Here is a 12180-nt window from a genome sequence, read left to right as displayed (position 1 = left end):
AAAAGTGTGTCAATGGCCAGATACTGGCTGAAAATCCACTGAAGTGTTAAAGCAGCATTTTTAGATCAACAGAAATGCTTCCAACAGGTATTTTAGACTGCAAAACAGAGGAATGTCCCGCAAAGGCAGACTGCTTCCCCCCGTTTTGAACTTGGAAATAAACCCTTCCACATGGGTTTATAATAACTGATAGACACTTTAAAATCAATTCTGTTCCTCAGATCCCTTGACACAAAGATTTCCTTGATGGCTGGCATGCCAAAACAGCCATTAGTTCATTAAAGGATGCCTGAACAGGAGCTGCTCCTTGAGCTCTACCCACTGAGCAGCTTAATTCAACCTGATGCACTTCTGATTGGAAAAAAAACAAGTCTGAGTTTAATTTACCAATTGGTTCAACGACGGGGGCTGGGGCAGGAGCTGACTTGTTCCAAGGACCAGATGATCTGTCTACACTACCACCACTACCAGTCTCTTCCCAGCTGTCACCAGGTTCTTCTCTTTTTTCACTTTCATCATCTTCTTTTTCACTGTAAGAGAAAAACGATCAGTAGTACCCTACAAGCAGAGGTTTAAGATTTGCCAGAGATTACACAATCCCCCTAAGACAAGATTTCATGGCTGCCATGCTGAGGATACTAAATTAAACTAGACTACACTAGTCCTGTACTCACTGTACTAGCAATTCCATCTGAACAATTTCTGGCATGATGCTACATAACTTGGCAACTGAAAAGGAAAAAAGCTCCTAAAAGAAGAAGAATAAAAAAATTCAACTTGAACAAAGTGATCAAAGAAATTGGCATCTTATTTTGAGCAGAAAGGCTTTTTTCTTAATAACACAGACCTGCATTTGGAAGGGATGACAAGATAGAGCAGGAAAGGTTTACAAGTCCAGCTTCTATAAAATGCTTTAGTCAAGAGGAAGAAATAGTGGAGTAGTGCTGAAAGAAAGCAAGTCCTGAGCTCACCTTTCCTATAACCACAACCACCTAAGAAACACCCTTATATGTATGGGTAATATACAATCCACGAATAAACTGAGATATCTTTTCTTAAAGCAAGCAACAAAAAAAAAAAAAAAAAAAAAAAGCACAAGACAGAAAAATGTAATTCTTTCAAAGACAGACCCAATGCAAAAGCTCAGCTGTATTTTATTTTGACTACTTTATTTTTATTTTGCATAGATGTAGTCAGACACACAAAATAATTTGCTGGTCAAAGCTACTACAGAAAGCTGTGGTAAAGGACAGATGTGGAGGGTGAGGCTGTTGAAAAGAATCAAGACACTGATCTCAACAGCAGCAACATGTGAACAATATGTGAAGTTTATAACACACCAAATGCTACTAATCATGATCTGTGTAAGCTTTCTGTGTAAGTAATGGTCAGAGAACAGAAAAATATGCCTGTAAATGGCCTTTCACTGTTCATCCAAACATAGTAACAACCATGGTAAGGTGGCCCAAGGGCCTAAACACCTCATTTTAAATGGTAAGTCAGAAGCATTGTCTACAGACTCAACTACAACAGAGAAGCACAGGGAGCACCCCAACACCACCAGACACTCTGTATATCTTTGCTTCATCAAAGAGACCTCCAGAAATGGATAATTTATAACCTCTAGTGGGTTTTTCTTCCATTTACTTCTCCACTCTTCCCCCAAATCCACTAATTGAATGGTTACAAAATCCTGTGGCAAAAACTTCCACATGCCTGAAAATCTGCCACAGTATGAAAAATATTTGGAATGCTGGCCTTTGTCTGGAAAACCAAAGTAGAGGCTTTCCAAACAGGACCAGCAGTCAGTGAAGCTGCAGGTCACTGGCTGTCTAATCAGACATGTGATTATCCACTGTGACACTTCAGCACTGTAGACAGCTTGTGGGACAAATTAAAGAAAACAGCCCAAAGGACTAGTTAACTGAAAGGAGTGGGGGAAATGCTATGATCCAAAAGAGTAAATGATTCCAGAACTGTCAGACCTGCTCAAACAGTGAAGAAAGCATCTATTGCACTGGTTACAGGCACACTGATTTTAAGATGACATTATTTTGAACATCAATACCTGGACAATGAGGATTATCTGACATTCTCAGTCTACAACTGAGGTCATAAAAACCCTTTTTCTGACCGGATGGAAAGTTGTTTTTTTTAACCAGGACAGACATAAGTAGACTTACTTTCCACCAGACAACAGGAAAAGTCTAATAAAAAAAAAAAACCAAACAAAGAACCATGGATTAGATTCACCAATCCTGTGGGATTTTATCATGGGACACTACTTTTACCAACTGTATTTTTGGTTTTTGGAAATTCAAGTGCAATGTTTCAGGAATTTGCTCCCCAACTGAGTAGATAAAGTCAGATACCCTTACAGCAGTCAAATGATTCAGTGGGAAGTTATCCTGCACTACTCCTAGGAATTCCTACTTGACTATCTTTATGGAGCAGAATGTTAATGTTTAAAAAAATAAAAATCCTGAGTCCCAAACAAAACAGATAGCTCTGCTGAGTATGAACAGAGATTCAGAAAATAAAGAGAACACTGGCAGAGACTAGTCAAAAGTTAAATTAACCAGTACCAAACTTGTGTACTATCAAAAACATATCACACCTTTCTTTAACTGGACTCCATGAAAGCAGCTCTGTAGAATAAACCCCATCCTTTTTAGACATTGGTAAGGATTATATATATATAATATATATACTGAAGAAAACATAAAAAGAAAAAGTACTACCTTATTTGCATGGACTGAACTCTAAGACCGCTATAATCAATTTCTTCCTTTTGTTCAAACTCCTTCCAATCATCCTCTTCCTGTAAGAAGAGAAAAATAGAAGTTGTCATTTTCTCCGAAACCAAAGTAGAAAAGAAGAACATAACTAAATAATACAAAAAAAACCAACCCCGAAGGTGAAGGTACAGTTCCAGGAGAAACCAAACTGTGTGCCCCACTGCCAAGAGGGGAAAGGACTGCACGCCTAAATCACTGTGTCACAGCTTTCAGGGATGCACCTGAGAGCTGACTTAACACACTACAACAGCTAAGAAATGCCCCAGCAAAAAGTCATTCAAGCAAAGAAACCACATCACCTCAGCAAAGACACATCAGGAAATCAAGCAACAACACAGTATGGAACACAAGCCTGCAGTCATGACCAGGGCAACACAAGAGCAAGACCTTTCCCTTTCGCTAACAGTAGGCTTTTACAACAGCTTGAATGCTCACAAAGCTTTAAATTCACTTTTCCATCGCCAATTTCACGAGCCAAACAGAAAATAACATTTGGAATAGCTTACAGTGGATTTATGACAAAGATCAATAATGGTACATTTGACTTTTTCACACTCACAACTACATTTACAGCCTTGTTTCCTAAGCAGCGTTTTCCTAACAGTAGAAAGGTCACCTTCAAAACCACAGCAATCTTAGCACACAAAATGTGTGTATCTTTCAAGAGAACCACTTGAGGGTTCTAAAATGGGAGTTTGTTTGGGGAAAGAGGGATTCACCTATGTGGAGGCAATTTTGTCCTACTGTGTCACCAGCAGATTCTGGGATTATTAACACAGACCAAAAGTGGACCAGAACAGACAAGCAGTCCTCCCATTTTCCCAGTCCCAGCTTTAAGACATCCAAAGCCTAATTAGTTTACCTAATTCTTACATTCTATCTGAAATGCAGTTATATTCTTCCAAATAGGAGGACCTTGTGAGCAAGGTCTGCCAAAGGTACAGCCCCCTTTCCACCGAACAGCTGAGAATAAATCTGCTTTTAGAGCCCTGGGATGGGATCTCCTCGACAGTCAATCCCCAACAGAAAAAACTCTGACCTGCTTTAGAGGGGCAGCAGAAGTAGGAAGTGATCTCATGTTGACTGCACTGTCTGCTGCAGATTCAGTCTTCTGGAAGAGCAGCACTCTACAGTTCTAAAATCTTTTAGATTTCTTAAATCCCCATCTCCATGGAAACATTAGTTTCCAAGCTAACATACCTTTCACATTTAATGACTTTTGTTTCTAATCCAAGTACCAGCCTCAGTCGAAGCCAGATATTTTGCAAGCAAGTGAGCAAAAGAGCAGCTGAAAGATTAGCACTGACCTTGATCTACTTAGAAAGCTACTGCACGTGTCAAGCTCCCCAGGTGAAACAACAATAGGAAACAGGAGAGTATTTCTTAAAATTCATTTTGAAATATACAACATTAGAGCTCTTGTATCAATCTAGCACAACAAGGTAATATCCTTAAATTACTGATCCTCTACGTAGGCACGAAGGAAGCAAGGTATCTAACTTCCAAAAACCCTTTCTCAAGCCATCTTTTTACACTCAGAGTATAATGTTATAAGGATAAAGATTCAATTTCTAGCAGTAAGACAGGGAACACATCCTCAGATTGCTACGTGCTGAAGCCACCAAAGGAAAACAATACCAAGAGACAAAAAAAATCAAACCAGAAACAGAGATAAAAGGCACAAGTAATTTTTTAGGTCCTATCTGTCTGGTCTACAGAAGACAAATACATAACAAAGGTACTGCACGTGTCAAGCTCCACAATTAAAAAACCATCAGGCAGCAGTACAGTATTTCTTAAAATTCGCTTGAAAATACGCAGCATTAGAGCTCCCATAATTACTTTTGGTTTAAATCTCATTACTTCAGAGCTGATATTGGTGACAGGAAGAACAAGGGCGGAGGAAGAAACAGAGAGCTACTAAACTACGGACATTTAAGCTTCTCCTGTATTCTCATCGTTTCACCGTATTATGCTACCAAAAAAAACCCCAAAAAAACAACAACAACAAAAAAAAAACTACTGGCAGCAAAACCCTGCCTGGCAACGAGGCACAGAGCTCGGCGGACTCTGGAGGAATCTTATCGCCAAGGTCCACACGCCACGCTGCACAGTCCCAGGTGGCACCTGACGCCTACCTCCGGTTCCGGCCCCAACACCCAGCAAGCCGGGAGGGAGCGCCGGGCTGCGCCGCAGCTGCAGAGCGGGGAGGGGCCCAGCCTTCTCGCCTCCCCCAGGGCAAGGACCGCCGAGGAAGGCTCCCCCCGCCCCGCCAGCAGCACCGAAGCGGCGGCAGCGCCCGCCCGGCGGCCCCGGGGCGGGGCCGGGAGCGCCGCCAGCCCCGCACGGCCCCGGGCGCCGCATGGCCGGGCGGCGGCGGCGCCCCCTGCCGGCAGGAACCCGCGGCCTCCCCGCCCGCACCTTGCTCGCCGCCTTGGCCGAGGAACCGCCGGCGGCGCTGGAGGCGGCGGCGGCCCCGGAGCCGCCGCCCTCAGACGGTCGCGGAGTCCCCGCGGCCGCGCCCGCCGCGTTGGAGCCGGCGTTGGAAGCGCTAGAGGCGGCAGCGGCGGCGGCGCTTCGGCTGCTCTTCTCCTTCCGCTTCTTCTTGTCACGCTTGGCGAAGAAGTCGTCCAGGCTCCGCTCCTCGGTCTCCGCCATGGCGGCGGCCGGGTGGGGAAAGGAGGGCGGCGGCGGTCCGGGCTAAGAGGTGAGCGGCACGGCCCTCCCGCTGCTCGGCGAGCGCGGCCGCCCGGCTGCTGCGGCGGCGGCGGCGGCTCCTGCCCGGGCCCGCCCGGCGCCCCGCGCACCCCACGCCTGACGCGGCCCGCAGGGAGCGGAGGGGCTGAAGGGAGACGGGGCGGGGCCGCGCCCCCGAGCGCGCACGCGCTGCCACGCAGCGGCCAATGGGCGCCGCCGGCCGCTCGGGGGTGGCTCCAGAACGGGGCGAACGGCGCTGACGTTGAGGCGCGTGAGGATGCGCGCGGCGGGCGCGGGGAGGGCGTCGGCGAAGCGGCCGCAGATTGGCCGAGCCGGGCGGGACGGGGCGTGCGCGCTCGGGGACCGGGCTCGCGCCGGCCGCTCCCGCCCCGCCCTTCCGCGTCCGGGAGCCGTGGGGGCCGTGGGAGGGACACGGCGGGCGCCGGGCGTGGGGGCTGCGGGGCGCAGCGGGGGGAGTGCGGCCAGCAGGGCGAGAGAGGTGATCCTGCCCCTCTGCTCAGCCCTACTGAAGCCACATGTGGAGTCTCGTGTCCAGTTCTGGGTTCATCGGGACAAGAAGGATGAGCTATTGGAGAGAGTGCAGTGGAGGGCCGCAAAGGTGATTAGGGGACTGAAGCATCTCTTCATGAGGGCAGGAGAGACTGCAGGAGCTGGGCCTGTTCAATCTAAAGACACAGTCGGGGGCTCTCATAAATTTACATAAGTGTCTCCAAGGCAGGTGCCAAGAGAGTTCCGGGCTCTTTTTCATGGCGCCCAGCAACAGGAAAAGGAGCAATGGCTGTAAGCCAAATAATGAGAAATTTTACCTTAGCGTGAAGAACTTATGTATATTGAGGATGGCAGAGCACTGAAAGAGGCTGCCTGGAGAGGATGTGGAATCTCCTCCTCTGGAGACATTCAGACCCATCCTGGATGCGTTCCCATGTCATCTCCTCTAGGTCACCCTGCCTTTGTAGCAGGATGGACTGGATGATCTCCAGAGGTCTCTTCCAACCCTAACAATTCTGTGATTGACACCAGCAGAGCTCCTCTGGAAGCCCTTGGCTGCTTCCTGCTTTGGGTGCAGGCCCTTTCTGTGAGGACCAGGCCAGGAGGCTGCAGGAGCTGCTGGAGCAGCCCCAGTCCTCAGCTGGTCCCTCAGGCTCAGGGCCAGCCCAGCTCCCCCAAGCCCTTGAGGAAAGGTGACATTCATTCCCAGCGTGGACTGTGCTGCCTCCCACACCCCAGCAAGGGCTGTGAACTTACACTGTCATTGCCCAGGATGCAAGGAAGTCATTTAGCTTTCATCTTGGGTCTATGTGGTTAACTGAGTAAGTCTGGAAACACCATTCTGTCTAGGATGTCTGGATGTGCTGGCCTGAGCTTCCTAGCTGCTTTTCTGACTGGCATTGAAGCCTAGAGAATACATGCTGGAAAACAAGCTCCACAGCTGGTGTCTGCAGAGTGTTCCCTCTCACTTCGGGTACTGTAGTGACCTTTAACTCTGGGAAAAAACATGGGTGTTTGAGAAGTTCACTGTGGCTTCAAATCACGTCAAAAGCTTTGAGGCAGGACATTTGGAAGAACATCCTCAGCCTGTCATGACTCATAAATAATTACATGAAACACTGTTTCCAATTACTTACTTCTTTCATCAGCTATCCAAAGGAGATAGAAGTTCCTACTGGTAAAGTGAGAGCCCAAATGAAAATTACCCATCAAATATGTATTGGTTTGAGTTACAATTATATAGAAGTAGGCATGTTTGTATTCTGGAGTTATTTAGTATAATTCTGTGCATGTCATATTTTCACTTGAAATGATTATGTATGTATTAGCATATAAATTAAAAGTTTTTCCACCCTTTGGAGGTTGTCAGTCTCAACTTATGTCCATGACAATGCTGTTACTTAGTGCTTTCCATCCGTATTTCTCAGGTTGCTTGAAAAAACAGGCAAGGTGCCGTTGACGCTGCAGAAAGAAGTTAAATACACGATGTCTTCATGAAGTGTTTTGTAGCTGTAACTGAGCCATTTCACCTGTGGGAAATGTGTTACAATCCTCCTTTGATGCATCACTCGATGTCCTCCTCGTATTTTTACCACCTGTGTACTTAGAGGCTTTGAGCCTGCACAGAGCAGGCCCTAGAGAGCTAAAAGTTGCAAGCATAACAATAAATTTGGTAGCACCAAGAATGTGATGTGATCAGTGACACTTTCCATTTGTGATAGGACTCATTGCTGAAGCAGGGAGCATATTTGGTAGCAAAATCTCATTTTTCTGTGCCTCCTGGATACTCCCTTCCTACTGTCCCCTTGGGATGATGGAAGGTCATGGGGAAGGTGTGACAGGGAACGGCTGGGTGTGGAAGAGTGTTTGACATTCCTGTTGTCAAAGGCCACATTCCCTTCTGTTTGTGCTCTTTTATTTCCTGGGAAGCCAACAGACCTCCAGCGCTGCCCCATGCTGGGACTTGCAGGCTCAGCACTGGTAATACCATTCAACTGAGCAGACAGTTTGTGTCCCTCAGCTTTTGTGGTAGATAATGTACTAAGCACAGTGCTTTGCCTGATTCTAAGCTAATAATTTCTTGAATTTCAGCAAGTGATAAAATATTTTCACTGTATTATTATGGATAGCCCCATTATCAGGCTGGAGAATGCAAACCCCAGTGCCTTTTTGCAGCTTTTAGCATCTGCGTCACTTGTCTCTTGCAAACACAGTACTGTAAGGCTGGAACGCCCAGCTCTGGATTAGAAACTTAATACCTGTCAGGAGCAGTGCACCAAGAAACATTTCAGCTGTTAAATCTGGAACAGACTCAGCAGAAATCATGGAAAATAGCAGCAACATTTTATGCCTCAGAAGGCTTAGATCCTGATTTGCTGCTTTAAAGGAAGCATTAGTTATGCAGTTATGCTTGGATTTACCTCCCACCTCTAGTTTTATTTTTATGTAAAGTTGCAAAAATGTGCTGATGCATGGCATTTGTATTTCTGTGCAAATGCATTGCTTCAGCTTTTACCACTGAGATTCTTATTATGTAAAAAGATGCAGGAAAAAAAGTTATTTTTTGTGTTTTTCTTTTCCTTTCTCAAATTCTATGTCCCTCAATACTTGCACAGAGGACACTTGGCTGAAGAATGGCTCACAGGCATGGACTGGCAGAAGTGATGTTTGTAATGCAAGGAATATATCCAGAATGCCACATTGCTGTGCCGGGAGCACGAGCTCAGCACACGGCTCCCTGCTGCACTGAGAATCACTGACCTGTGTGACCTGCCCTTGGCAAGACACAGGGCTCTGAGTGCCTCTGCTCAGCTACAGATTTACCTCCAGGACTCCGAGGACTTTGTCTCTCTCTCCTCCCCCTGCAGTGCTGCTTGTCTGCCTCTTCTCCATTCTGGAGCTGTGACAAGTCCTGCCATGGCACTGCTCCCTGTGCATCTTGGTGCATTTTATAAAGCCTGAGCTGTGAAGCACTACTGCATGTAGGGAAAGTGGTGCAGCAGCCACTTGGAGAAACCAAAGGAAGGAAATTTGGAGTGAGTTGTGGGTGATGCAAGAATTAGGAGCAGACTTCCATTTCCAGTCTGCCAGTGTTTCATCTTCCTTTGTACCCAGTTACCTCCATTCTGTGACATGAAGGTGACAGCACTACGAACTGCATTGACATTTGCAGAGCAAAAGCAGAAGAATAATCAGTAACTCCTGGGCAGATGCCTGCTTAAGGAAATTGGAGAAGGTGCCCTTAGGTGCAGAGTAGCTTGCAGAAGGGTTCTGGTGGAGTCCTTGTCACATCATGGGCCCATTCCTATTTAGGAGCTTAGCCTTCCTCTAAGCTCTGAGTTTGGTGTAATTTCAGACCTCTACAACCAGGAGGGAGAAGTTTTATCATGCTCATTTCTCCACCATGGATTGCCATCTGAACCCAGGCACTGGTGCCAGCAGTGCATGGTGGTTTGTTAAACTGTTAAATTTTAGACAAAGCCAGAGTGAAAGTGACCTTAAAAAAATCTTTTAACCACAGAATCAGTATAATAGTTCTTATACTAAAATAGAAACAGTAGAATGTTAGGCTAGAATACCCGTTTCTAGCTGGTGTGCTATGTTGCTGCTCAGTGTGAAATCTTAAATGAGGCAGGGGCTCACATAGAGCTGGCACCCTCTCCTTCCCCCAAGGATGCAGCAGTGTGGGTTCAGGCTGTGGTGCAGAAGAAGTTGTGCCTGGCTGGGAGGAGTATAAAGTACACATCTGGTTTGACAGCACAGCTCATCTGACCTAGTGATTAGCTGTCACCAAGGGGGTGGCTGTGCTTTACAGTCCGGACTAGTTTCCCTCCCATCCCTGTGCTGCCATTGCTACATGTCTGTCCCTGCAGTGGCCAGATTCAGGAAACCAAGTGTCAGGAAAGTTTGCCAGCATTTTGCAGGACTAATTTTCTGCTGATTTTGAATCTTGAGCTGTCTCCTGAGACATCAGAGAGATGTTGGTGCTAACACGAGATTACGCAATGGGAATACATAGCACATGAGGGGGAGCTGAGGTGTCTTTTTGTGCAGCAGCTGGCTGTTAGATTGTATTATCTGTGCTCTCTGACTGCATCCTGAGTGTTCATAACAGCAAATGCCACAAATTCCTTCACAGGAATATAGAGGTGAGAGATACTGCAGTGGGAGATAATAAAATCTGTTTTCTGGTGCTGATTTTCTATGGAAAAGCAGCTGGAAACGTGTTCATGTGTATTTAATAAAGCAACTGCTGGACTAGAGGTTAAATATAAAGCTAAATCAGTTTATGAACCTTAGTGCTTACAAATAGTTGTGAAAGTCTCTCATACTCTCAATATCCCATCTCTCACAGTGAAGACTGTCAGTGCTTAGACAGCATTCAAGCAGCCTGGAGGGGCTGCATAGCCAGCCAGGGACTCACAGGAGTCCGTGTAAAAGTGCAGAGGGATTTCTTCACAAGAGCTTTAGCACTTAATATGAAAACACTTTGATTTAGAGGGGCCACATGTGCTACATTTGACTTCTGATGGGCTACTCCCAAAAATAATCTTTTCTGTGGTTTTTGGTCTTTGTTAGGAATAGAGAGAAAAGCTGCTGGAAATTCATTATTTATGCTTAGATGCTTCCTCCTTTTCCAGACACTTCTCCATGCTGAAATACCTTGATGATTTTGAAAGAAATTGTTTCCATTCCAATGAATAAACATCTTAGTATTAATCTAATTTGATTTTTATGGAGTATAATGGATCATGACATATAAAAAACTTTCCAAAATTCTTTCTTTCACATCTGGGTATAACTGTAGACTCAGAATTTCATCAGATTTATCTCCATGAGTGACACTTATAACAAATAGTTTCACAGGGGGATAATCAGTTGCTCTTCATACCTGAAGCATCACTAGGAGATAGCAAATGGATCTGAATCCAGATTGTATATTGTTATGTTTTTTAAATTCTCTCTTCACTTTCAAATCAGAGGGAGATTGCTCTCTTCTGTGTCAGGAATGAGTGGGAGGTTATGTTCTGTTAATGCCAAAAAGTGATCATTCCTAGACACCAACCAGTTTGCCCCAACCCAAGGGCATGTGCCATCTAATTTCTTGTATCACTGTTTGTGTGTATTTTCTCTCATCATCACTGTTGTTGATGGAATCTCAGCTTGCTAAGTTCTGTCTGCACTGATGTATTAGAAGGTATTATTGCTGCTCTGAGGAGCCTTTCTCATTATATGAGAAAAAAAAAGCCAACCAGAATCTGCCATCATCTGCCTTTTTTTTTTTTTTGCTGTTGTTGGGTAATCTTTTAATCCAGTAATTTTTTATCAAAATCTTGCAGGTGGTGTATGCAAGATGGACTTTTTGCAGAGATTAAATGAAGGATAATTTGTCAAGCAGCTGCATCAGGAAGGATTTTTCCTGTGTGGGGGAATGTACAGGGAAAGGCATGACAACACTTGTGTCCCTATTCCTGTAATTCACCGGTGGATCACATTTAGTGGATTTGGAGAGTATTTGATTTTATCAGTCATTAAAATCTCACTAGCTTTCTTAGCTAATGTTTCAATTAAAAATCAAAATATCTAAAGTCTACCTCGCTTATGTCCTGTATGCCACTGTATTCTCTAATATATGCAATTTCTCAGTAGTCTTTGAGTCCATTGAATGAACTGTGTTGTCACCCGATGTTCCAATCCAACAAACACATGTATGGTTAACTTCATTGCTGTGCAGAAACTTGTGAAGGAAAGCCAGCCACCTGCCTAAAATTTTGTGTGATAGGAGCTAAGGTTCATTATGTTTCTCTGAAAATGCAAGCTCCATCTTGGCAGTTTATGTGACCATACTGCACATGCAATACAATGAGGTTGTCCATGTTTAAAATATAAAAGAAAGTCAAAAGTGAAAGATGGAGAAATCTTTTTCCTCATGATACCATCAAAATACAGGAAATCACCTAAGGTCAAGCATCAGGATGATGCTGTGTGGATTCCTGTTCAAAAGAAGTGTGGCTGACCTGCCTTGGTGGGATGTTGATTGTAAGAAAGAGCAACCATATAAAAACAAATATAAAAATATATCAATATCTCAAAAAGTATCAAATTTTCACAAACTGATTCCCTGGCTTGGACTTTCAGTATACAGTAAAAGGATGTAACCTGGATGCAGGCAGAA

At 45.1% G+C, this 12180-nt stretch overlaps 1 protein-coding gene across 5 annotated transcripts in view; it reads right to left on the bottom strand.

The window, feature by feature from the left end:
- Nucleotides 1-5549, bottom strand: part of CDV3 (CDV3 homolog) — a 185448-nt gene extending 179899 nt beyond the window's left edge. For all 5 annotated transcript variants that reach the window (XR_008482939.1, XM_054273499.1, XM_054273497.1 and 2 more), the window contains exons 1-3: nt 5220-5549; nt 2742-2821; nt 388-530 (exon numbers count right to left, since the gene is read on the bottom strand). Coding sequence is in view for 4 of the 5 variants with exons in the window: in XM_054273499.1 (XP_054129474.1) it covers nt 388-530; nt 2742-2821; nt 5220-5456 (460 nt within the window). In the remaining variant the exon portion in view is untranslated. The remainder of the gene's footprint in view (nt 1-387; nt 531-2741; nt 2822-5219) is intronic.
- Nucleotides 5550-12180: the final 6631 nt, after the last annotated feature.

Source organism: Melozone crissalis, unplaced genomic scaffold, assembly GCF_028551555.1.
Source record: "Melozone crissalis strain CALT ecotype California unplaced genomic scaffold, PUWL_Pcris_2 ptg000016l_1, whole genome shotgun sequence".
NCBI lineage: Eukaryota > Metazoa > Chordata > Aves > Passeriformes > Passerellidae > Melozone > Melozone crissalis.
The sequence above is the reverse complement of the archived record's forward strand: the minus strand, read 5'-3'. Positions and strand labels throughout refer to the sequence as shown.